Here is a 26,687-nt window from a genome sequence, read left to right as displayed (position 1 = left end):
TTTTTGTGGAACTTGTGGATAATGTCAAACCTTTTACAGACTACAGTGCTGGAGTTAAAGTGTGAAACCTACAGAAAACTTGGAAGAAGAAAAGGGTGACGGTCCCAGCCCACTCTGGTTAATTTACTGACAAGTGATTTTTGGAAGTGCAGTGCACAGACACAACAACAGCACCTTCAGTCACCACAGCCCCATATTTGGATGTTTATTTGGATGACTCTCTCAAAATGCCTGCATTTAATATTTCAGTGCTAATAATTTAATGCAGGGCTTGGCCAAGAGCTCCAGAGACTCATACATTTTAACATTGGGCAACGGCAAGAAGAGGCTGTGTGAGAGAAATCTGCATCTTAATTGATTTCAGGCAGGATATTTTAAAATTTATGGGAACATGAATAAATTATTCTTGCGTAGGAATATATGTGTGTGTATTTGTAGTTGGTGCGCATTGGTGTCAGATATTGTAATTACTGTAAATGTTGCGTTTCCATAGAAACCGTGTGTGCATTCACAATCTGTGCGGTTATGGTCAGAAATTGGGTGTAAGGGGGTTAATTCCAGGTCTTAACATTATTAGTATTAATGATCTGATGCGTGTGTAATTCCCTGTGGCTAAGTCAAATGGTGGTGTCAAGTACAGACCACAGTGTGTGTGTGTGCATAATGATACGAGTGTGTGCGCTGGTGGGTAAAGGTGACTCAGGGACTCACCTGTTTGTTAGAGTGTCTGTCTTTGTCTCTCTCCTTTACTCTTTCTTGGTCTCTCTGCAGCAGAGAGGGGCCTTGTTTCACTCATGGCTGCACACACTCGTTGAGCGTGCTTGGCATAATGAACGAACACACACACACACACACACACACATACACATATGGGCAGCAGCAGTAATTAACAGCTAACTGCGAGAAGCTATTATCATTACAGGAATGAGGTGGGATCAGACGCTCACACCTACATAATGGACAATTTGGCTCTACATCGTCACGTGTCCAGCAGAAAAGTCTTGGTTCCTTTCAGGAATGGAGTACTTCTGCACCGACATTAGTGTATTTCTCACGAGATATACTGCAGCCTTTACTAATGCTGGAGACATCAATGGGTATTTTTCAGTGGAATAATTGTTATAGTTTGTAGCACAAAATGGATTTCACTCCTACTATTTCTCTTTTTCTTCTAAGTGCTTGTGGCATTTCACAAGACATTATCGATGGTTGGGTTTGGCCCCAGAGTCCTGAAAAGCTTTCTTTGTATAAAACAAATAAAATCAGCTGAACGTTAAAGGGGACATAATATACTCACTTTCAGGTTGATACTTGTATTTGGAGTTTCTACGAGCAAATTTTTACTAGCACATGTACAAAATACACATATTTCCTCATACAGTCTGTCTGAATATACCTGTATTCACCCTCTGTCTGAAACACTTTGTTTTAGCTCCTAACCCCCAATCCTCGAAGAAGCCCAGTCTGCTCTGTTTGACTTATTAGAAAAATATGGTGCACCTTTGCAAAGGTAGTTCTCAAGCCATAGGTGCAGATACTCAGATGGGGGGGAGGTCTTTTCTTATGAGTGTGCATGTGACATAGGAAGGGAAGCCAAATCTGAATGGCTCATTGAATCACATGTTTTCTGATGTAGGCGCACCTGGTTTGTCTTATTTCACAGTTTGTGGGTTGTTGGACACTCCAGATAACCAAATGTGCGTGCACAAGCACTGGTCCTCTAAATGATGACATCACACGCCTATAAAGGTGTGTAAACAGTCAGGTGATAGTCTGAAAAAGGCAATTTGAATACATGTCTAAATTCTCTGAGTCGGGATGTAATGAATTGCTGTTAATACCAGATCTTTTCTGACCTCGGGTGGGGTTGCATCACGTTCCAGTTGGACCACAAGCTGTTTCTGTTATGGTCCAAATGTCCACTGGCAGTGTTTCGGAAGTGGAGTGTCTCAGCTGTCTATTATTCAGCCGCCACATTTACAATATCACAGTTGATTTGGAGACATTTTCTTTGTGTTTTACATGCATTTTGAATACGTGTTAGAGGCTTACTTTAGATGTCAACCTGTTTTAACTAATGAGCACAGCATACTGTCTTATTTTGTATCTGTATTCTCTTAGTTTAGTCATTGCGATTCATTCTGTGGGGAACATGAATGTCTGGACCACATTTCACGGCTTTCTAACTGACAATGACAACAACGCAAGCATGGCTCAAAACTCCTGCCATATGTACACAGAGGCAAAGATGGTCAAATGAAATTTAAATAGATGTATTCAAATTTCGCTTTTTTCTCTGCTTGCTGTGTTGTTTTCAGAAGCAAATTATTCCTAAAGTAACTTGAGGTGATCTGATTTGACTTTTTACCTGATGTACTTTCTCCGCTCTTCTGTTGTGGGAACAGGATTGATTCCACTTTGTCACTGTGTAATGGGTAATCTTAGATGGAGTGCATTTTAAAATTAAACATCCCGAGCGCGTCTGCTGTCCAGAGATGAATGCATTAGTGGCCAGACAAATTGGGTGAAATTGTCCCCCCCACTGCTCTGGTCTGAGCTAATGGAGCCTCTATGAAGGCCATGGCCAAACCGCCCTGCATGGCTGCTGCTGAAATTGATCCCTGCCACTTCACAGATTATACTCGCTGCAAAACATTCTGTCTCGCTGTTCTCCATCTTATCTTTGTTTTATATAAGACATTTCAAACGATACCAGAGTAAATTATAGAACAATTGGAGTATAATGTGGTGTACTGCGTGCTGTATTTTTCACGCCACAGATGATTGGAGGGTTTTAAGGATTTCGCGCAGGATGTAGCATCTTACCAGAGACTTATATATATATATGAGTCACGCTTGTGTGTGTGTGTCTGTCACTGGTTGTGTTTGTAGGATTTTTATTCCTCCTCAAGGTTAAAATGGAAATCCACACCGTCCATATTAGTCAGGCTATATATCTCCTTTAACCCCTGACATCTCCTGTCTTTTCATAGCATTCTCTCATTCCCTCTGCTCACTGCTACATTTGATGCTCTCTCCTTCCTTTTGTCGTCAGCTACATCGTAAATATAAACTGTTGTCCTGTCCTGTCCTGTCCTGTCCTGTCCTGTCCTCTCGTCTCGTCTCCTCTCTTCTCCTCTCCTGTCCTCTCCTCTCTTCTCCTCTCCTGTCCTCTCCTCTCTTCTCCTCTCCTCTTGTCTCGTCTCCTCTCCTCTCCTCTCCTCTCTTCTCCTGTCTTAGCGTCGTCCTCTATCGATTTTTGCTCCCGTTAATTAAGATCATTTATTTCTAATGAGCCAAACACTGATTAGGTTGTTCCAGTCATAGAAACAACGTCTTGCGATGCTTCAGACAGACCTTCAAACACGAGGTCAAACTAATCAGACTGTGCTCAGACCACAGTGCCTCGGCACCACGGTTGATTTGAGCTAAATCGCAGCTGTAGCTTATAGCCCAGAGAGGTTTTGCACCAAACGTGTGGAAAATAACAGGTTCTGCTGCCAGTTTTTACCTCACAGACAAAGGAGTATCAGGGGTGAGTTGTTGGTCCCACAGTATATGGGGCTTATGCTTCAGAAATGTCTTTCAGAGAAGGGTTTTTAAAAGGAGAGAGGATACTTGTGTGTGTGTGTGTGTGTGTGTGTGTGTGTGTGTGTGTGTGTGTGGGGGGGGGGGGGGGGGGGGGGCCACAACGCGTGACTCCCACTATCCCCAAATCACTCGTAGAAACCAAATTATCCTTTTATTTATGTTGTTTATATGAGCAACAGTGTGAGGGATTCTATAGTTTAACATTTTGGTTGGAAAATTAGCCTTTTGGTCCAATGGAAATGAAAATAGTCATCAGGTAGTCAGACTCAAAACCTTTTTTTCTTCTTTTTTTTAGCACCATCTTGGAACCTGCCATGTAGTTCTTTTAATACGTCCATGTGCCACACATATTTGTGTCATGTGCAAGATGGATGCGATCAGATTTTTGATCAAACTAGTCTCTAAGTGTAAACACAAGCAAATTGATTGCTCCTGGATTTCATCTGGATGTGACACACCTGAAGGTGTAAAAGATGCTTAGGAGCCTCTAGATGCATCTTTAAAAACTCACAGGGACATAAAGCAGCATTTGGGTGTAGGAGTCTCATTTAAGTCAAATCAATGCGCACACAATTTGCCAGGATAATCCTTCCACTGAGCTCTCCAAATAGTCAATAAAGTCACAGGTTACGACTCAAACTGTGGTGATGATGAGGAAACTGGTGGTGTGAGGTTGTTGACATCATTTAAAAGATTCAAGGATGAATCTGAAGAGAGTGAATTCATGTGAAATAGTGTCATGTCTACGATCGTTCACACTGCTGTCTAGTTTCATTCCTGAGTGTGTGTGAGTAGGTGTGTATGACCTTGAGGTAACACGGTCTATTTAACTGGTGATTACCAGGCCTCTTTGGTGTCGCTGCTGGTAATGTCGTGAATTGATTCGCTGCCAAGTCCCAAAAATTTCCCCCTCGCAATCTAAATCTATCTCCCTCTTGCTGTTTTCTCCCCTCTTTCTTTCTTTTCTCCCCCCTCTCGTCGTCTTTGTCCCTTTCTTTTTGGCCTTGCCGTCTGTCCTCCAACTGGATTAAACCGCCAACCTTGCTCATCTGTGGCTAAGCCTGTGAATGTGTGTGTGTGTGTGTGTGTGTGTGTGTGTGTGAATGTGTGTTCCTGCGCTAATTGTACCTGTTTAACGTCTCGCCAACCTCATTACTCAACTGTCCTAGTCATTACAGCGCAGACAGTAAAGGGCTATCCACATTCATTTGCATTTAATAGTCATTGTTTGTGCCTGTGCATGTGAAGAGGATACAAACTGATGTGTGGGTGTGTGTGTGTGTGTGTGTGTGTGTGTGTGTGTGTGTGTGTGTGTGTTACAGCCCAAGCTAACCAGCAGCTATTCAGCCTGGCAGGAACGGTGACTATTCTCTTCCTCATAATGGCAGTAAAGGTTCATTGCGACCACTTCACACAGTATACAACCTGTGTGTGTGTGTGTGTGTGTGTGTGTGTGCGTGCGTGCGTGCGTGTGTTGTTGAGCTCCCTCTCCTCTCACTCTGACATCCCACACTTCATATGCCCACACACTCACACACCCACACACCCTCTCACACACATGAATAGAGCTCATAATTACAGCAGCGATGCATTCACTGGTTTTATTAGCAGGTCCGGGAGGATTGCGAGCGCAGATGCTTCTTTTGGATCTTTGTACTTTGGAGGGTTTTTGGGGGAAAGAGAAAGTGGGTACAACAAAAATAAAATAGAACAGTTCAACAGTTTTTTCATTAGAATCTCTGATCCATACCTTTTCAGTGACTTGAACCACTGATCTTTACACCCCAAGTCAAATTGAAAATGCGAATTGCATGTTTTAAAGCCCTTTTGACCTTTCATGCTACCAAAAAGGATCAAAATCCAGTGTGTGTGTGTGTGTGTGTGTGTGTGTGTGTGTGTGTGTGTGTCTGTTTGCTTCAGCATGTTATTTTAATCTCAACGTAACAGTCTAATTTATCTAATTGATTTAGTTAATGAATAATCCATATCAATAATCCGCTAACATTACTCTCTGATTTCTCCCATCTGGCCGACACACACACACACACACACACACACACACACACACACACACACACACACACTGAGTGCATCACCCACTCATTTCATACATAATGATAACTTTCCCATCCCATTAATCACTGTGGTAACGCCACAGCAGCAGAGGCTCTTCAGTCTCTGCTGCTTTCTCTCGTTCTGTGTTTTCTCTGGTCTAATGATCCCTTCTTTCATTTGAATACAACACTGACGGGTTTGCTCCTTTCTTATTGCACTTAAGATAAGTGCTGTCCAACTCATTGTTCAGCATTAGTGCCACATTATTGTATATCACTGTATCACACTGTAACTGAAAATCTACTTCATTAGCAATATATATCAACCTATTATCATCAGAATAGTTGCAGAGTAATTTTTCTTGTCAATCAATTAATTTGCAAACAGTTTCAGCTTATTTTTTACAAAAAGTTGTCTCTTCTTCAAATATTTGTGAACTATTTTTACAGATGCAGTTTTGTTGAATTTTCTATCACTGACACAAAGAAACGTATGTCAGAAGAATTTTAATGTATTTAAGAAAAATAGTTGATTGAATTTCCAGCAAATGGCTGTGATATCTGTATTTGTTTTTTTCTATATCTTTGTTTATATATCGTTGTTGTTTTGCGTCTCTTTGTAGTAATTTTGTACGTTGTCGTGGACATTTTGCTTCCTTGAGTCTCTTTGCGGTTGTTTTCCATAACTTCCACGTGACCTTTTGTGTTTTTTTACATCTCATTATAGTAAGTTTGTACCTTTTTTGTGGTCGTTTTGCCTCTTTGAATCTTGTTATGGTCACTTAGCATTTTTCTATGATCTCTTCATAGTTATGTGTTTGTGGTCATTTTGCATCTCATTGTGGTTGTTTTGCGTCTCTTTGTGGTGGTTGTGTCTCTTTCTGTGACATTTTGCAGGTGAAGCTGGGGGGGGGTTCAGTAATCCATCCATGGGTGACAAAGAGAGAAACAATAGTTGGACAGAGAGAAGAAAAGAGAATCTGAGGAAAATAGATACGGTCCATTTATAGGAACTGAAAAGGTGGCAACAACGAGCATGAGAGTGTGGAAAATGTTTGATTGGCCCTATGCTGTTACCACGGTGACTAATGGGGTACCAAAGTTCCTATCATTGTATAGCACGACGAGCGTGGGTGATGCTGTGAGTGTGTGAAAAGATAAAGATAAGAGTGTGTGTTTAAAGGACAGAGTATTTGTGCAGACAGAGAGGCAAACTGCGTGTTGGTGAGTGAGGGTGACATGAAGAATTAAGTGTGTGTGCGTAGTGACAGGTACACTGCGTGTGTGTGCTTACTTTAGTCAGGGATATAAGAGAGAGATCAGGAAGGATTAATGCAGCTTCCAATTATTATTGTTGTGTTTTTTTCCCCTCTTTTCCTCTCCCCCTTTTCTCCCTCCATTCTCCTCCTCCCATAGATGAGCAAATTGCATCTGTCCTTTACTCTCCCTCTCTCTTTCCTCTAAGCTCTCGGTGACAAGGGGATTTTCTTTTGCCTTTTTATTAACATTGCTGTTATTTGTCACACAAGAGAGAGGGCAAGACAGAGGGAGGGATGGAGAGAGGATTTGATAAAAGGCAGAAAGACAGACAGAGAAAAGAAGAATGGAAGAGGTTTTGACAGAGAGAGAGAAAGAGAGATTTGAGTTACAGGAGAAGGAATGAGGGATTTTGTGTTAAAACAAACAAGGATTGTGGGAGAGGAGAGCAGCGGGAGGCGAGGAGGAGGAAAACAGGAGAGCAAATGAAATGGGGGAGAAATGGGTGAGGACGAGCGGAAAGAAAGGGGAAGGGAAGCAAGACAAACTTGCATCATCCATGTAAAACAAGCCCGGGGGATGAGCGGGATGTGATGTGATGATAAACTCTTCAACCTCACAGACTCGCATACGATTTCATCTGCCTCATGTTGGCCGGCCTTTGTCACTGATGTAACTTGAGTCCTGTTCAGTTCGCTCACTGCCAATACGCCTGTGTCCTAGTACAACCTGCTGATGGACAGGGTGTGTTGTTTTGGGTAACTTACGTTTCTTACGTTCCTTGATTTGACAGTTAAATAACTACAGCGCTTTGAATTGTGCTCTTCCTTAACATGCATCTCCAGAGACAATTAAAGGAACCCTGTGGAGGTTGTGACCACTAGTGCTACGGAGCAATGCTGTTATGAGTGGTTCGGCAATGTGCCAACAAAGGCAGAGGAGAAGAAGACTGTCAGCAGGCAGACATGGATGTAAACATTTGATAAATGAAGAACAGAGGACCGGAATTCACAGCTCCTTTTTTAGTCTTCAAGAAATACACACAATGCATTTCAGTCAAAACATACAGTTGCTTTTTAAGTTTTTTTTATCCTAGTTGATTAGCAACAAACAGGTTTCCTCACACTCACACACACACGTGTATATACTATATATGCATGCCCACCACCGCTACTGGCTAAAATCAGGCTTATGTTTGCACTCTTCCTCAGATAAGTACTCCAACAAATTAATTTCCACCTCCAGAGTTCACTGATTTTCATGCCCCTGGCCTCTTGTACTCACCCCTTTAAAAAAAAAAAGTACCTTTGCATACATTCACATAACAATCTCTCTCACATGCAAACAACACACACACACACACACACACACACACACACACACACACACACACTCTCATCCAGCCTCATCATATCATGCTTCATCCTCTCTTGTTTTCATGTCGCAGCCCATTAAAACCCTTTTAACCCCATTTGGCTGATGTCCTCGCCCACACAAACTTTCACATGTTCATGCAGCATGCCGATGAAGGGACGGAAAGAGAGAAAAGTGAGAACTTTGGCTGCAGGCCCATAGCCTCATACAGTTTCATTTGACAGAAGAACACATAACAGTATTTTAAAGGGTTAGATTTCCTAGTAAAAGATTACAAAAAACACAACAACGTTAAAGCACAGACAGAATTAGTCATAAAGGGAAATGAAGAGAGTGGAAAAGTTCTATTGCTTTAGGCAGGAAAACATTAACCCAGACTGACTTGGTATCCTGTGGTGGTATTTGTATGCTGCAGCTGAAGGAGCCAGACTCTTCTGGGGACAGAGAACAGCAAGACTCCTTTAGTCTCTACTCATGAACTTCACTTCACCTTCTCTTGTTCTTTGAATTATTCGAAGGCAGTTGAATTGTCTTCCACATGACAAATAGAGGAAGTGTTTTCAAAGAAGTGGAAGAGAACAAAAAGAAAGGGTAGGAATAAAGTTGTTACCAAAAAACTGTGAGATTACATTATATTCTCTCAGAGCTTGGCTAGAGGCTTGATCCGACTTTCTGTGCATCATATGACAAAATCTCTATACATACAGTGCTGTGTGTGTGCCACCAACATATACTAGTACTGTATTTACTCTGTGTGTGTGTGTTCTGCCAATATCAATGTTTTTTTGTTTGGTCAGTCATTTCCATGAACCTTGTGGCAGTGTGTGTGTGAGGGAGGGAGGGAGTGTGTGTTTGTCCTGAGAGTGATGGATGAGGTCTGTGGCAGATCGATGATGAGTGCAGTCCTGTAGGGAGAACCATTGAGTGACCACCAAAGTACTGACCACACACACACACACACACACACACACACACACACACACACACACACACACACACACACACACACACACACACTGCTAAAGGCATTTTGTTTAGTTTCTTATAAATTTGATTTGGAATATTAAATGTTGTGTTTTCAGTTAAATGCTACTCCCAGAAATGATTAGCCAAAATGTTGCACCTTTTACTTGAAAGACATTATATGTGTAGCAATCTATCATCAGGCTTTTCTCCCAGAATACAAGTAGAGTAGGTGCATCAGTGGCTGCTCTTAGCTCCAGTGGGATGCGTTTGCAAGCACTGTGAATCTGTGCTCGGCTCTTTTTTTTTTGCAACATTTTGAAGCAGTTTCAACTAGGAAAGTCTAGACTCAGCGGAGTGCATTTACTGACACCTATGAATGTTTGAACCTGTATTGAAATGTCTGACTCTTTCAAGGTAATCGGATTTCTATATGTGTAACATCTCATAGTAAAGATGCGGCAGATGTAGTGGACAGCTGTCCGTCTGCCTGCAGATTACTTTCACGATCCTCTTCAGACCCGTGCCCACGCACACACACTTCAAAAAGTGAAAGCTTACTGATGCATGCGAGGCGTTCGTATACGTTTGAAAGGGGACAGACTGGGCTGCATCCCTGATGTCTTTCTTTTCGTTCCACTGGGTTGCGTTCGCTATCGCCTTAAAATCTGCACTGTGCTCCGGAATATGGGCAGCCCTTCGCAGCACTCTCTAACATGCTTGGACAGCTGTATCCACGGCCCAGTGGGGCGCGTTTGCTATCGCCCTTAAATCTGCCTAATTACGCATCTCATCAGCTCTTCAGCCGCTCGATAGCTGTAATCCCGGAGCCACACTCACGCACTGCCTCTCTTTCTCCACCTCTTTCTTTATCTCCTCCTTGCCTTTCTTGGGTTTTATCTCAGCACTTTCGTTTATTTTTCTCACTACCTTTTCTCTCCCCCTTCCCCCCTCTCTCTGTTGCATCATCCTCCTCTCCTCCTCTCCTCATCTCTCTAATCTTGTCCAAGTCAAGTAACCAAGCTCTCTGAGCTCTGTGTACCACAGGCAGCCAATGCCACTGCTTCCCCCCTCCCACAATAACTGCTCCCCCCTGGGTTTGCCCCGCCGCCTCATTGCCTCCCCCCTCCACTTCCACCACAAAACCCCCCGTCCCCCTCCCAGCCTGGAGCTTCCACGGCTACAGCCAAGGATCAGTCACGCATGCACATTCACACGCACGCACGCACGCACACACACATACATACCATGTACACACTCACACAAATTGTCACACACAGCTCAACACCAGTAAAGTTGCAGGGCACAGTCTGCACACACACAAACACACACTGAAGATATGACCAAGATCAGTCATGCTGGCTTCATCTTGTTCCCCTTCACTATCTGTGGAGGAGAGATAATAACTTTGTTAGAGATGGAGGGAAAGAGGGATGGAGAGATGGATAGTGGAGCGAGGAATTGGAGGAGTCATAGGAGAAGTTAGGGATGAAGAGACGGAGGGGTTAGAAGATAGAGGGACGTATGGGGACGGGGGAGATGGAGAGGAGATTGTGATGGAGAGGGGAAGAGCGAATGCAATGTTCTAGATATATTCTGACTGAAATGAAGAAAAAGAGATCGCTCGCACTGATCTCCTCCTGCAGGTCACTCCAGCGTTATTAGGCCCTGACTGCAAAGTCCTGGTCTTACTGACAAACATCTACCAGGTTCTCAAGATGCACTCATTTTGGTCTGAAATGTAGTGACAACCAATTGCACAACAACAACAATTTCCGTCGTTATAAAGTTCCATCTTATCTTACCGTATTGTCCATTTGTGCTTTCAAAGTGGTCATTTAAAAAGCACTCTAACTCCCATCCGTTGGGAATGGAAGCTCCAAATGGCAGCCTGGTGCCGCCCTTCCCACGAGTCAAAGCTCAAAAGTCGCCCAATGGAGCAACTGAGAAATCAGACAGAGAGATCAGTACCTTCAAAAGCGTATAAGGCACACAACAGTGCTGTAAAACCAAGGCAATGAAAACACATACTTGTGGTTTTCAGAGAGTATAAATCCAGGTTTTAACCACTATGTCGTAGTTACATAAAAATGTCTTTAGCTGGAGGGCAAAGAGATATTACGAAAACAAAACACTGCCTACGCCTTTGTAGCTCACACTTTACTCAGAGAGTCACAGGTGATTCGCACTAAAAACAGTGATGGGGTTTCAATTCAGTTATTCTCAATATGAGGTCATGTGACTTGTTATGGCAGTGCTAGCAGTGTGAAACGATGGCTGGATGGAGAAAAAGACGAAGAAGCGGGGTGGGCTAATGCAAGGAGTAATGCTAGCAGAGCCCATGAAGATGCGATGAATCAAATGTCATTAAACGCTGAGAAATTAGCCTTCTGCAATGTGTGTGTGTGTGTGTGTGTGTGTGTGTGTGTGTGTGTGTGTGTGTGTGTGTGAGAAAGAGAGAGTGGTGATTCATGGTGCCAAAGGAGGCAGAGCAGCAAAACACAGCTGATGTGATATGAATCAACAACCATGGTCAATGCTCTTACTGCTTTCAATAAACGGGTCGGGGCAAAGCTTGTGTGTGTGAGTGTGTGTGTGAGTGTGTGTGTGAGCAATGCGCTTTACAGTGGGTGTGAATATGTGCGTCGTCTGCCTTCATTTTATCCTCCAGGCCCTCTGGCACTTGCTATACTTAACATTTTCCAAATTCACTTTTGATACGGACATTGTTGTTCCGGTTTATTCAGCTACTGTTCTCCAAGCAGATAATTTCTTTCGGTCAGTAATGTTTATTGTTGTGGTGTCCTTTCTTTTTATATTGCTTTACGATAAGAGATTTTCATTATCTCTGATTCTTGCTGCCTTATGCCCAGGGCTGTAAAGTTCTAATCCTTAAGATTTCAGCCCTGGTTGATTTGGCGACACTTGTGGTTACTGGGGTAAAAAACATCAATCCTTGCAATATTCAAGCTGATCCGCTGTCAAAAAATGTTTTCTGGGTATCTTGTGATTACTTGGATGCCTTTAATGTGAAACATCAAATAATGATTTGCATTAACAGTAACTTGCAGCTCACATGGCGTTATGAGAGTGACAGTAATGCTGGATTGCATGCAATCTTTTCCGCGTCACAGCAATTTGAATTAAGTGCTGTAACGGCTGACTCCGCCACTAACAATCAAAACTACTATTTAGAGAGGTAATTTAACGGGATGTAAATACATTGAATGCTATTGCTGAAGAAACAATGGCCATAAATGATAAAACATTGTTTAAATCTTTTATCTTCAAACATTATGCCTTCCTGCTCGGACAGTAAAAGTCTCTTCTCTTCATCTTGCTCATTGTCGCCTTGTTATAGCAATGTCTTCCAGCAATTTCACCGTACGAAGACGCTGTAAACAAGCGTCATCAAATCATCAAATGATCTGCCTCGATACTCACACATGTATTCACACTGTGAACACCTGTTGGCTTGATTGAAAGCAGAACACTTTCACAGGTGCGTGTTGTTGTGAGTGTGTCAGTGGATTGTGCATTGTGTCATCATTTGGGTTTATTAAGACCAAGACAATAAAGATTGAATCTGCTCTACATAGTTATTTTCAAACCATTGATACGTCACTGAAACCAAACATCGAAGTGTGCAACTTCCTGAGATTGTATAGATGAACAAGATCTTCTTAAAAAGTGTTAAAAACAGTCTCACTTAACTTCATGACAATGAATCATTGTAGCACCTTCTGCATAGCTCCTATCGATCCTTTATCTTTTTACAGTAAAGCTGGCACTTTTTCAGGTAATATTCTGCAACTTTTCTTTTTTGTATTGATTCGCTCTTTCTGTCGCGCAGCCTTGCACATTAATATTAAAGGGTAGCACTTAAGTCAGGTCTGAAAATGAAAGACCGCCCTGACTCGGCTTAAGAAAGGATAATAGCCTCTTTTTTTTTTAAACACAAATGCATCTATGGAAATTATAAATACCATGACACAAAGATTTGCTTTTAAAACTGAAATTAAGCCACGGCTGCATGTTTAACCAGAGCCTTTTAATTCGGCATTTTGACACTCTGCATTTGCATATTAACAGTCATCCTCTCATCTAATTACTTTTTGTCACTATCCAGTTTAGGTTAAATTCTATAAAAAAAAATAAGTGCACACCTCCCTTTCCATTAGCAACCCGTAATCTTTTTTCTATGTCAAATGTACATATTGTGGACTAAAAATGGAGCCGATTTGTTTACAAATAAGGACGACGTGAAAGACCTGATGAGGTTGGACGGAGAGGAGGTGTGAAAGAGAGAGCGAGCAGCAGCATGGTATATGGAGAGGCGCTTGAGACGTGAAGTGGTGTGTGTGTGTGTGTGTGTGTGTGTGTGTGTGTGTGTGTGTGTGTGTGTGTGTGTGTGTGTGTGTGTGTGTGTGTGTGTGTGTGTGTGTGTGTGTGTGTAGGCGGAGAGAGAGACGGAGGACGGCAGGACATTACCTTACGTAAATACACAGAAAGGAGTTGAGGGAGCCTGACGGAAGAGGGAGGTGGAGATGGACAGATGTGAGGGGGAAGAAAATAGACTCAATGAAGCAGGTAAAAGGTAGAGAGAGGAGAGTAAGACGGCTGAGTGATACTGATGAATTAAGGGGGAAAAGGGAGAGCGAAGTCCTTTTGGGGGCGTTTTGAGCATCATCAATGTCTCAGAGTTGGGTTTGTGATGATGGACCTCAACTCAACTTATGGCACTTGAGTTATGTTGTGTGTAATGTAGGAGCCTTTTTTATATGAAGAAGAATGCATGGATTACTAGTACAAACAATAGTTCTGCTGCATCAATTTTGATACTTTTTCTTTTGCTCTTAGTGAGTCCGACAACGTTACAGGAGTGCAATGCTAAATCGACGGAGTGCTCTCTCAACGCGACACCTGCAGAATTACATAATCGCTCTTAAGATAAACTTACAGCAATCTGTGATGCAGGAGTGAAATCAATTGTTTTGACTGAGCAGAAAGAAAGACCAAAGGGAAGACAGAAGAAATGAGGGTGGGGTTGGGGGGGGGGGGGGGGGGGGGGCGACGACACAGTAGCGGGGATAGACAGCGGAGGAGAGAAGCGAGTCGAGTATTGAAGTGACAGGTTGTTGTCAGAGTAGCGGGACCCTGGAAGATAAATGAAGACAGGGTCAGCAACTCCATGCTAATGTCACCATAGATGACTAACTGTAGTCGTGTGTGTGTGTGTGTGTGTGTGTGTGTGTGTGTGTGTGTGTGTGTGTGTGTGTGTGTGTGCGCGAAGACGGGGTCAGCAATTTTTAACCCAAGGCTGACTAACCATGAGTGTGTGTGTGAGTGAGACAGAGTATACGAGTACAAGGTCAGCAACTTTAGCACTACATGACTGTCACGGTTTGTGTTTGTATCTTCACTTCTTTTCTGTGTTTTCCATGATGTGACCCAGCAGTTCAAACGGTTTCTCAATCTTACTTTTTTTCTTATTATATTAACGCTGGCCCGACTGAAAAACATATTGCTGTCGTATCTCTGCTGCCGACTGCTTTTTTCTCAGCTCATTTAATGTTCACTGAGAAACTCAGCACAGGACTTGACTCAAGGCCGCTGTTTCCGTGAGGGGAAATTCAGTTTGTCCGACCTAGTTATTATTATGCCGCAGTTTGTGCAAAATAGCATGTTCGCACTGTTCACATGAGAGAATGCCCTGAGTTAAAAGTCATCAAAGTTTGAACATTTTGGCCCATCACCGTGCACTTGCACCAAAAGATTTATGAGCAGTAGCAGAGTGGGGAAGTTTTTTGCCCTGAACATAACCTCTCAGGCAGCACTTCCTCCATTGCTTTAAGATTGAAAGAGTTCCCAAATTGAATTGATTTCTTGGACAAGTTGTAAACACCTTAATGACACATCATGACCTTATAAAGTTGTTCCAACAAAGCTGCTGGCTTAAACAGTTGCCTATTTAAACATCCAGCAGACACGGAGCAACATTACATTGTGCTCGGTTGGTGACCATATGTACACTACCTTTCATAATGCATTTTGGGATACTTTGAGTCCACTTTATAGGGTTTAATTTTCTCACTATACATTCGTATAGCACTACAACATGGCAAACTCACTATATAGTGGACTATATAGGGAGTAGTGAGTGAAGTCTTTTTTGGTTTATGTGAAAAGCGTATTGCTACTTGAATTTATAGAGATTGGCGTCGTGGTGTTGAGCGTCTTCCCTGAATTGTGAAACCAAACTTTTACCTTTGCCTGGATTCTATCATCCCACTGACATCTTTACGTCGGTTATCTGTAATCACAATTGATTTTTAGAGTTTGGTGTTCACATTTAAGGGATGAGGGATTTCTATCACAGAGTCTGAATTAAAAACAAGCTTATAGTTCTAAAGTCCACATTTCAAATATAGTACTGTGTCTGCTGTCTGCTCTGGTGCAGCTAAAAAGAGGTTCCTATTGACTGTTCTGCAGTCCAGATTAAAAACAAGAGGCGATTGATTTTTTCTTCTTCTTCATCTTGGCTCCAGAGGAGCTCAGGCCGGCTACATTTACTTCAGCTTTTTATAGACTTTATTATTTTAACTTTATTACAGATGCTGGCTACAAGTGTATTGTCATTTACAGCATTTCTGCAGACCGTTTTTTATTAGCTTTGTTTTTATGCACTGTAATGACCTTTCATCATTGCTTTTATTGCTTCTTCGTTTCATTCTATCTGTTAGTAATCCGCCTAAAAGCACTTTGCAAACACCTCCTATTGAGCCTATTCAAAATTAAGAATGTTGTTATTTTAAATCTCATTAAATATAGGGGGTTTCTCAAAGGCCACAAGCTGCAGACACTTTTGCTCACCCTGTGCTATTAACTTCACTTTAACCACTTTCTATCTGCATTAATTAAAGGCACTTGAGTTGATTTAAAAGCAGCAGAAGGTGTTTTTATTGTGAATTCAATGAACCCAACAGGAAAACATCATCAGCGAGTTCACTCAGCAGTGTGATTGAAAGCTTGAATAACGACTCCCCTTCTGTCTCTTTTTTCCTGTCTATCTCAAGGATTTGGACGTCACACCGAGCTGCCCCGACAGTAGACGTCTGTAGAGTCCAGTGAAGGCCCGACTGCCTCAGCAGAAATGGCTTCAGCAGCCATGTCTGTGCATCCATCCTCTCTCCCCTCCCGCCTCTCCTCGCCCCTCCTCCTCTTCCTCCTCTCCGCCTTCCTCCTCCTGTCATGTCCTGGATCGGTGCATGCGGGTTCATCTGAGAACTGTTCAGCGAGTGGAGACCCCTGTCAGGAAGGTGGGTTGGCCTTATCTGTGAGAAAACTGCAGTCTAATGCATGTAAGGATGGATTAACATCATTACATGTGAAAGATGTCTGACCTTAACTAGCAGCTTATTGAAAGGGGTTAAATAGTAAGTACCAGCCATGTAAGCTAATGATGTCACCAGCCTTTGTCACAGCTGAACATAATGATGGTTTAGATCAGTAAAGTTCACCAGTGATACCCATACGTTTACAGTATTTCATTTATAAAGTGCTCTATTCAATTAATTCAATCCCCTCCTTCATATGAAACAATAGTAAAGCATGTAATTCATGATTCATGATACATGTATGTATGTATGTATGTAACAGATTTAATAGCTACAAATAAACCATGCCTACTTTATATCCAGCCACAGAGCACTAATTCTAATCAGTCTAAGCTCTACAAGAAAGTATTCCTGTGGTGAATTAACATCTTGAAATATACATTTTGTTCTTTATCATATCCTTTAGTGACATATTTTGAAGTCACAGCACTACTTCATAGTTTATTGTATATTTCTCAGTGCCAGTATATTGGTTTAAGGAATCCTTCATTTCTAAAATAGCCTATAAATAACCTCCAAGCATTTATTGCAGTATATTTTAGTCATTCTGTGCGATCTGTCCAGAGGCTCTGCAAATAACAGGAAAGAGATATATTTGCCAGGTGTTAATGCATATTCAAAGTTGAACAATGTCAACAGAATATTCATAACTCACCCACACGAGGAACGCCTCACCGTACAAAGGCGACAGTGTTTCTTTGCCTCCTGAGCAACTGGTGAGTTATCAGCTGATTCTGCCAATTTACTGCTTTGGAACTAGAGCGCATCGATTCTTTTTCGATCCATTTTATTATGGAAAATCTCCCCACTTATTATAATCCTTAATCAGGTTGTACTGCCTCTGATCTTTTTACAAAATTCCCTCAGCGGCAGGCTGTAAATTATTAGAGCGGGAGAGAATATTGAGGTTAGCGCACCACATCGTTGAAGCAAATATCTCTTGTGACCCTTTGCTGCAAAACTCCTGAGAAACTCACTTTGACTATTTTTCCCCCCCCTCATTTCAGGAGTGGTACTGCCCGTGTGGAACCCTCAGAACCCCTCTGTAGGCGACAAAGTGGCGCGGGCCATTGTTTACTTCGTAGCACTGATCTATATGTTCCTGGGCATGAGCATTATAGCGGACCGATTCATGTCTTCTATAGAGGTAGGCAAGAGATGAATAACCACACACTTATTTTACAGTTGAGCTGTTCCATTATTTCTGCTCATGACTTCATATTGGATTAATGCAGTTACATATCATGTCAGTTATCGCCTGTCATCATTAGCTTGGAGAAATACAATGGATATAATTAAATACGACTCATGTTTGACAGCTCTGTGGTTAAATACTTAAATTGCTTATTCCTTTTCTTTCTTTGCTTTTCCTCATCACATTTCTCGCTTTTCCTTTTGGTTTCTCCCCGACTCTTTTTTCCTTTTTCCTCTGCTTTTCCTCTTTCTTTTAATTTCCCTTTGGTGGCTCTTCTACTCTTCTTTCCTTTTCCTTGTTTTTTGTTGCTTTTTTTTTTGCCTTTACTGTCTTTTCCACTTTGGTTACCTATGCTTCTCCTCTCCTCTCCTCTCCAGGTCATTACCTCCCAGGAGAAGGAAATCACTATAAAGAGGCCGAATGGTGAGACCACCACCGCCACGGTCAGGATCTGGAATGAGACCGTTTCTAATCTCACTTTAATGGCCTTGGGTTCTAGCGCCCCAGAGATACTGCTGTCAGTTATTGAAGTGAGCACAATATGAGCCAGATGGTTGGGTTACACATTAGATTAACCGATACAGAATGTAATGGGAACACAGTAATCTGATTTTCTCTCCACCTATAGGTCTGTGGTCACGGTTTTGAGGCTGGCTCTCTGGGTCCCAGCACCATCGTGGGCAGTGCTGCCTTCAACATGTTCGTCATCATCTCCCTGTGTGTGTACGTGGTTCCTGATGGGGAGACGCGTAAAATCAAACACCTTCGGGTGTTCTTTGTCACAGCAGCCTGGAGTATCTTCGCCTACATCTGGCTTTACCTGATTCTGAGTGTCTTTTCCCCTGGAGAGGTGGAGGTGAGAATAGACGGAAACGAAAGCTGTTTAGAGAGGAGAGTTTGGGAAAAAAAAGAGAACGTTGGGTAGCGAGCTGTTAACTCTTTCTCTTCTCTCCTCTAGGTATGGGAGGCTGTGCTGACCTTCCTCTTCTTCCCGCTCTGCGTGGTCCAGGCCTGGGTGGCCGACCGTCGCCTCCTCTTCTACAAGTACGTCCGCAAGCGCTACCGCGCTGACAAGCACCGCGGCATCATCATTGAAACCGAGGGAGGGCCGGATGGAGGAACCGGCATGGCTGGAGGAGGAGCGTTGGGCCCGGGGGGCTTCACCAAGATGGACATGCTGGAGCTGGACGGACAGATGGCGTTGAACAGCCACAGCGGGACGGATGGAGGGATGATGGAGGACGGAGGAGTGAAAGATGAGGAGGACGAGGCCAGAAGGGACATGGCGAGGACGCTGAAGGATCTGAAGCAAAGGCACCCGGATAAAGACATGGAGCAGCTGATTGAGATGGCAAATTATCAGGTTAGGAGGAGTGTGCTTATATGTGCTCATCAATTTCTTAATAAGGGGAATATATTTTAAAGGGATAGTTAGACATTTTGGAAAGTATGTTTTTTTGTCAAGAGTCATTGAAATTATCGATACCACTCCCATGTTTGTGGGATAAGTATGAAGTTAGAACTGGGTATCGATTAGCTTAGCTTAGCATAAAGACTGGAAGCAGGGGGAAACAGCTAGCCTGGCTCCTGCCAATGTTCAAAGCTGACTAATTAACATGTCTGTGTGCAAACAGAAACCTAGTGTTTTTTTATGGAAAGTTTATGAAATGCGTGGTTTTATGGCAAGTTGCATGCCATTTAATAACAAATTGTGGCCAGGCACAGTGACTTCCTGGAGTTGCCATTTTCCGCCAAAAAATGACCAGCGTTCTCACTCTAAAGCCACAAAATGTCAGTTTGTCAGTTTCTATAGATTATAAAAATGCGATATGTGTTCATAACTGAACTTCAGAGGTACTAGCAGATATATTTTTTGGCATTTGGAGGGAGCCAAGCAAGTTTCCCCTGCCTTCCAGTTTTTATGGAAAGCTAAGCTAATCGCTTTCTGGCACTCGCTCCACACTTCTGTCAATCTTCTTCTGTACCAAAATGTCAAGCAACTCCAAGACATACACAAACATTACATTTGATAAATCATGGAAGTTTGAATGTTGTTTCCACCTGTATGAATATGATTGGATGCTACTAGTCAGCTGCTAATTATTAAGGCACTTCTAACTTGTTCGCTTTATCTCCACTCCATCTCGACGTTGCTTCGTCTTTACTCAGTTTCTGAGCTAAAGATCTTTTTACACCGAGCAATAAATTGAAACATAAAGTCATGCGTCACATTTCATATGCGACTCCTCTGAGGGTGACTTTGTGCTGGAGGTGACGCTGTGACACATTCAGATGTGAACAAGGTGTTTAGGTGATAGCAGGTAGGACAGCACACAGCTGTTATACAGAGACCATCTCAAAATGTTCCAGAGCAACCTCTGAGCGGTTTGACAAATTACATAACTGCCTTAGTTTATTCATTATAGAAAATGGAAACATAACCATGTGTGCACACCAAATACAAACAAGGTTATAAGGAAGTTAATTAAAGTGTTGGCTGAGCATCAGATACCAACACAGTCTTTCTCACACGCAGAAGATACAATACTCATTTTATGTTATGTGCTGATGAAACCACTAGTGGGCAGAAAGGATTGGCTTGATTGACAGCACTGTAACATGCAGCCCCTCTGACATCCAGGGGATTTTTTGCCCGGTAAGTTGTATGAATGTTAGATATGTTAGCGTGAAGGTTCATTCTTGGACTTGGAAGCCGTAGCTTGACGAAAAAAATTGTAACACAAGGTCCACTTGTTAGCTTTCCCTTTACAGCCACATCTCATTGAGTTCATGTGTTAAGGAAGACTGGGAGTAAAGAAGGTTCAAATAAAAAAAAAAGCCGCCAAGGGGACCTTGAGTTAAGATTTTTGGGGGAATTTAGATTTACAATTTGTGAATTGATATTTATAAGCCATTACAACATATTGCATTGTCCTAAATTTAACTTTTGGTTAAATTTGACATTAGTTTAGTTGAGTGTGGATTGTCAGTGTGTCCCACAGGGATTAATCGACTAGTCGGTTAATCTGTTCTCATCCCTTGCAAACAGAAAGGAGCTGCTTATAGATGGCTGTTCTACTTACAGTTGCTTAAAAAACGTTTATGAATATTAATCATCCAACTGGCACATCAAAAATTATTCCAGTTTTTTCCTCCGGTTTCATCCTTTAATGCTGAACTAGAAGCTGTCCAGGTTTCTGCTGCTCTCCCTTTCTCGGCTTTCTCCTCTTCCTTCCCTTGCCTCCCCTCGAAGTCATTTCTTGGTTTTGATCATTTGTTTTTTGGTAGTGGGGGAAGGAAGGTAAGATGTTTGGCAGGCACCCCAAGGTCCATTGGGCAACTTCCAGATGTTTGTTTGCATACAAGCCTCCCTCCCCCTGCAGCTCCTCAGCCTTGTGCTGTAAATAGAAATGGCGATGGAGAAATGGAGATTTATCTCAACCAAATAGATTCACGTTTTTTGTGGTCATTGTGAAGAATTAAATAAAATAAAATAGCAGTCCCCCGTGGTGGATTTGGACTTTAATTAAGTGAGGCCAGCTTGCTCAGCAAAACCAGATCACATCTTTAACTAAACTAACAGCTACTGCTTCAATTCCTGCAAAGAGATGCAGATTTTATTTTATTTTAAGGATTCTGGAGTAAAACTGCCGCCTGATTCCCCTGAATCAAAAATAAATTGCAGTGTTCCCAGCTATCAACCCACATTTAATCTAATGATCTAATGGTTGGATTGTTAGGATCCTAAATTGCTATTCAGCCACACATTTTCATTGAAATCAGCTGCTCATTGATGAGCTAATCAGAACTTTAGTTTGCAGCTAAGAAAGCCTGCAACTGCAGTCCTGTTCATTTCAGAGGTTAAAGGTTAAGGGAACTGGATGACTACAATGTCAAACCTTTCCTTGTCAGCGTGATTTCACTCATGTACTCATTTATTTTGACTGGTCTGGAAATATCTCTGTCAGAAAGCACAGACAGTTACAACTTTTTAAATCTAGCTCCAGCATCACAAACCCCAGAGACATAGACCTGCATATACTGCAAATGCAGGATCTGGGTACAAACTTCAAGCATCCAGCCTATTGAAGTGTTGTCAAGTAACTCAGTGACCTCTAGCCTTCCTGTAGAGACAGAGGAAACATTTCCCAAGAGAGTTTCACTGCTTAGCCTTTAAATAGCCGCTGTCAGTTTAAAAGTAGAAACTTTTGTAAAAGAAACACTAAATCTGGAAACAAACAATCAAGTTATAGATTACCATGATGGATACAATAGATCACTTTGCTGATTGATTGGTTTCGTTGATCAGGTCCTGATGCAGCAGCAGAAGAGCAGAGCGTTCTACCGTATCCAGGCAACCAGGATGATGATCGGAGCCGGCAACATCCTCAAGAAGCATGCTGCCGACCAGGCTCGCAAGGTGAGTCACACATAATCTCCACTCATCACCGTTATTCAAAATTAGAAAACTCCGATCTGACTTTCTTGTGCTGTCTGTCTTTTTTTCAGGTGGTGAGCAGCCATGAGATCCAGGCACAGGAGGACGACCCTCACACCATCAGGATGGAGTTTGAACCCTTTTTGTACCAGTGCTTTGAAAACTGTGGCTCCCTGAAACTGACCGTTGCCAGACGCGGAGGAGACTCTGGAGTTACTGTCAAGGTGTGTGTGGCATTAATGCAAGATAGTGGAGTTCAGAAGAATAGGAATCAAAGTGTGTATAAAAAAGTGTGTGAGAGTGAGTGTGTGAGTGAGAGTGAGTGTGAGAGTGAGAGAGAGAGAGGAGCCAAAACAGACAAAAGCAAACAGCACAGAAAACATAAAAATCTACTCTGAACTGATTTCACTCACATCTTTGGCAGTTTTCCTGGTCTTGATCTGATCTTAATCACAGCATGTTGTCACCTCTAGAGAGCTTCCTTGTTCTTTTCTCTGGTCAGATGCTGGTACAGCTATAGAAGTGGATGATAAACTAAAATACAAAACATTTTATTCTCCAGATTTTTAGATTTCAGCTCAAAACACATCCTCTGGCAAAGGCTCATTGATTTTGGACTGAACGCCGGCCTCATTCTCTGATTAAGAGATTTTCTTTAAAGTCTCCCACAGGGAGTCTGTGCCAGTGAAATGATACGGGATCTGCTCACTATTACTCCAGGGGCTTGGCTCGACTGCATCTCCCCTGATCTTCTCCCCGTATACAAATGAAACTATGATGCTACATCAGTGCTGTCTGAAGAGGAAGTCTTATGAAGGCCTCAGTCCGCCGTCTACTGAGGGCTGATGTTCTTAAGTGAAGTGGGCTTTTAAGCCCACACACATTATTACCTTCACCAAACAGGGTTTCTCCATGAGGCTACTTGTGGTTAATGACGCACTTGTTGAAATGGTAAAAAGTTTCAAGAAGCTATTCTTAATCCCAGACTGCAATTTAAGTCTTGTTGCTTGTACAACAAAAGTGCAAAGAAATCTACAATGTACTTTATCCTCTTAAAAGTTTTTGCAATTTAAGCATGAGGCAGCCATTTTAAAAAGTAGCCGACAAGCATTTTGTTGTAAAAAAGAAAGAAAATATATTTATTATGGAATGGTAATATGGAATATTTCAAACATCTGAAAAATATGAATCCTCAGTATACAGCAGTCAGGCCGCCTCAGATTATTTTAAAGTAATCTGAATTTATTTGCATATAACAGGGGACACAAAGTGATTATAACCAATGAGGGCAAATGTCTAAGGCTTTGTGTGGGATGACAGGGTTAATAAACAGGACAGATGGAGAGAAAAGCGGAGAGAATGGAGAGGATACAGGGAAAGTTTTGTTGTACTATCTTCAAAGTCTTTATTATCATGCTGTATCTGACCAGAGGGCCCAGTTTAATGAAGCAGTTCATCTTGTTTTCTCTCACCCTCTGTTCACATCTCCCCGAATGACTCTCCTCCATTTCTTTGCCGTCCTCCTCTATCTCTCTCTTCTTCTCTGTTCTCTGTGTCCTCCCTCTCCATTTGTGTTTATCTGCCCCTTTTCGTATCGTTTCGTATCACTGCTGTTTCGTGTTTTGACGGCTCTTTTCGCTATCCCTTCACCCTCGTCTCACCCCGCTTCCCATCTCTCTGTTTTCTTATCTCCCCCAGGTGGATTATCGCACGGAGGACGGAACAGCAAATGCAGGTTCAGATTATGAGTTTGCGGAGGGAACACTGCTGTTCAAACCAGGAGAGACCCTCAAAGGTAAAAAATAACAGTGATACAATACTTTATGGCATATTTTCAAAAAACACATCACTGACACTTAGGCTTAAATAGCGGAGGTCATCTGCAGCACCTGAGGCAACTTTTCCACTGGCTTTGACAAAAATATGATGTTAAAGTTTACTGTTGGAATAACTTTGCATAAAAAGGAGTAGCATGAACTATTTAGTTCCAAAATCAACATCCTAAAATGAGAATTCTTTTACCAGAGATCACAGTCGGCGTGATTGACGACGACATCTTCGAGGAGGATGAGTATTTCTACGTCCACCTCAGTAACCCTCGAGTGGTTGGCTATCCTGAGATTGGCACCGCCCCGCTGGATGCCAGTGCCACCCCCAAAGCCGTGCTGGGTGACAACCACACAGCAACAGTGACCATCTACGATGACGATCACGCAGGTGACAGCGCTCCCTAAATAATCAAACAGGAGTTGTCTATCTGGATGTAACTCTACTTTGTCTTTACATTTTGTACTCCAACTGAAATTCGAATCCTACCCACTTTCTTCGTAAGGAAGAATTCATGTTGATTTATGTTTGTCTTTTACCTTCTGTGCAAGTTTAAAGATGAAAAACGGACAAAGAAATGTCTGCACACCATCTGCTTAATGTTGAATTTATTGCTTTGCTACAAAGTCCCAGGATATCCTCAAAAAAGTATCTCAAAGAGCTCCAGTCCCTCAGTGTCGACACTTTTTAAGGTACTGGAGTTTGCCAACATCCAAAGAGAATTAAAGTGGGAGTGGGTGGTAATCTATTATCCATGACATTATATATGTGGTAGACATTGGAGAGCAAGCTAGTGAGTAAGAGCGTAGGTGTTTATCAACCCCATCTTTCATGTCCTTCTAGTATTTCTTCCCTCTGAAATAACGTACTTTCTTTCTTTCTTTCACAGGCATCTTTACCTTTGAGACCGGCAGTCAGAAGGTGAGCGAGAGCGTGGGTGTGATGGAGTTGAAAGTGCTCAGGACTTCGGGGGCCCGAGGCCTGGTAGCCGTCCCCTACCGAACCGTGGACGCCACCGCCAAAGCAGGGGAGGACTACGAAGTGTCCACTGGCAAGCTGGAATTTCAGAACGACGAGACCATGTAAGTACAGACGTTTTGTCAATATTCGTTATTTAACCCAAGACAACCCAGTCACCAGTTCTCATCACTTACTGAAGCACTTGACCAATGGCCCGATATAAAAAACCCACCCAGAATATCCCTTTTATTCATCAAAAAATATGTTTTTGTTGCATTAAAAGGTGACCGACATATTTCTGGAATGCCAAAGACACATTGCTCATTCTCTGTTTCCTTTTTGTGTGATTGGCTCCCGTTCTGAAATGGCTGTTTAGGTTAATTGAGTGTTAAAAATGCATTCGTAGTATAAATAGCTCTATAAGGCAGATAACAGCGTAATTATGCCACGCTTCAAGGTAGGCTACTCTGCATTAAAATGTTTTCTCACATATTCATGCACATACAGACACACACAGACACACACACACACAATTGCTCTTGTGTCCTTGGGCACATGCATTTTTAATATGCTGACGTTAGCGGTGTTAAATTGACCAATACATAAAGCAGTTGGGAATGCAGTTTCCTCAGCGCCTCCTGGGGCCTGTGAAGCAAGTACTCTGTGTTTGTGTGTGAGTGTGAGCGTGTGTGTGTGCGTGTGTGTGTGGTTTTGTTCTTGTATCTGTACGAGGACCATTTTAAAGAACGAGGACATTCATGCATATTGAGGACATTTCCGCTGGTTGCCACTTCCTCGAGGTGCTGTTTGACTGACAAGGTTAGACATAGGTTAGGGTTAGGGTTAGGTTTGAACAGCAGTTAGTGCTTAAGTGTTATGACATGGGGATTGTCGACATGGTTACGTCAAATGAGTATCCTCACTCACTCAAGTGTAATGATGCTAATGTGTGTGTGGTCCGTCTAGGGGGGTTCAAATTTTGGCAAGGCCGCTCAAAAGCTGTTCATCTGTGGCCTGCCCTCAGAGAAAGACTGAGAAGATGGCGTGTGTGTCTACCTGTGTGTGTGTGTGTGTGTGTGTGTGTGTGTGCTCGCTCTTGAACTGGAAACAATTTGAGTTTTTGACTTGAGCGTAAAGTCATTTTGTAGGGCTTTTATTGCCGTAATTAGTGCAGCTAGAGAATGACAGGAAATGGGGAGATAGAGGGGATGAAACGCAGCAAAGCGCCACAGGTCAGAATTGAACCCGGGCCGCTGCCAAGGCCCACTTGGAGCGCTCGCTCTACTGGATGAGCCGGAAGTTGCCCTGTGAGTGAGGACATTTTTGTCTTCAAAGACATGTACTGTAGTTGTGATCAAGGCTTCGGGGCTAGGGAGGGCATGATGTCAATGAGGGTCCTCACACGTATAGCAGTACAAACGTGTGTGTGTTTGTGTTTGTTTGTTTGTGTGTGTGTGTGTGTGTGTGTGTGTGTGTGTGTGTGTGTGTGTGTGTGTGTGTGTGTGTGTGTGTGTGTGTGTGTGTGTGTGTCAGACCAGATTTACATATGAACAAGAGGCTTGCCAGCTGACACCAGCCGGCCTCTACATGTGAGCGCCACTACAAGGGCAGGGTGTGTTTGCATGTGTGTT

The 26,687-nt window shown here is 42.6% G+C and overlaps 1 protein-coding gene across 2 annotated transcripts in view; it reads left to right on the top strand.

Annotated features, from left to right (window-relative positions):
• The window catches only part of slc8a4b (solute carrier family 8 member 4b), an 88,289-nt gene that overhangs the window by 20,527 nt on the left and 41,075 nt on the right, over positions 1–26,687 (top strand). For both annotated transcript variants that reach the window (XM_068713520.1, XM_068713519.1), the window contains exons 2-11: positions 16,316–16,558; positions 17,644–17,783; positions 18,209–18,361; positions 18,460–18,687; positions 18,790–19,194; positions 22,141–22,251; positions 22,341–22,493; positions 23,968–24,064; positions 24,295–24,486; positions 24,986–25,178. In XM_068713520.1, coding sequence (XP_068569621.1) covers positions 16,393–16,558; positions 17,644–17,783; positions 18,209–18,361; positions 18,460–18,687; positions 18,790–19,194; positions 22,141–22,251; positions 22,341–22,493; positions 23,968–24,064; positions 24,295–24,486; positions 24,986–25,178 — 1,838 coding nt within the window. In that variant the 5' untranslated portion in view covers positions 16,316–16,392. The remainder of the gene's footprint in view (positions 1–16,315; positions 16,559–17,643; positions 17,784–18,208; positions 18,362–18,459; positions 18,688–18,789; positions 19,195–22,140; positions 22,252–22,340; positions 22,494–23,967; positions 24,065–24,294; positions 24,487–24,985; positions 25,179–26,687) is intronic.

Source organism: Cebidichthys violaceus, unplaced genomic scaffold, assembly GCF_023349555.1.
Source record: "Cebidichthys violaceus isolate CVI_PGR_0920_01 unplaced genomic scaffold, fCebVio1.0.p SCAF_19, whole genome shotgun sequence".
NCBI lineage: Eukaryota > Metazoa > Chordata > Actinopteri > Perciformes > Stichaeidae > Cebidichthys > Cebidichthys violaceus.
This window is presented reverse-complemented; position numbering and strand designations above follow the sequence as displayed.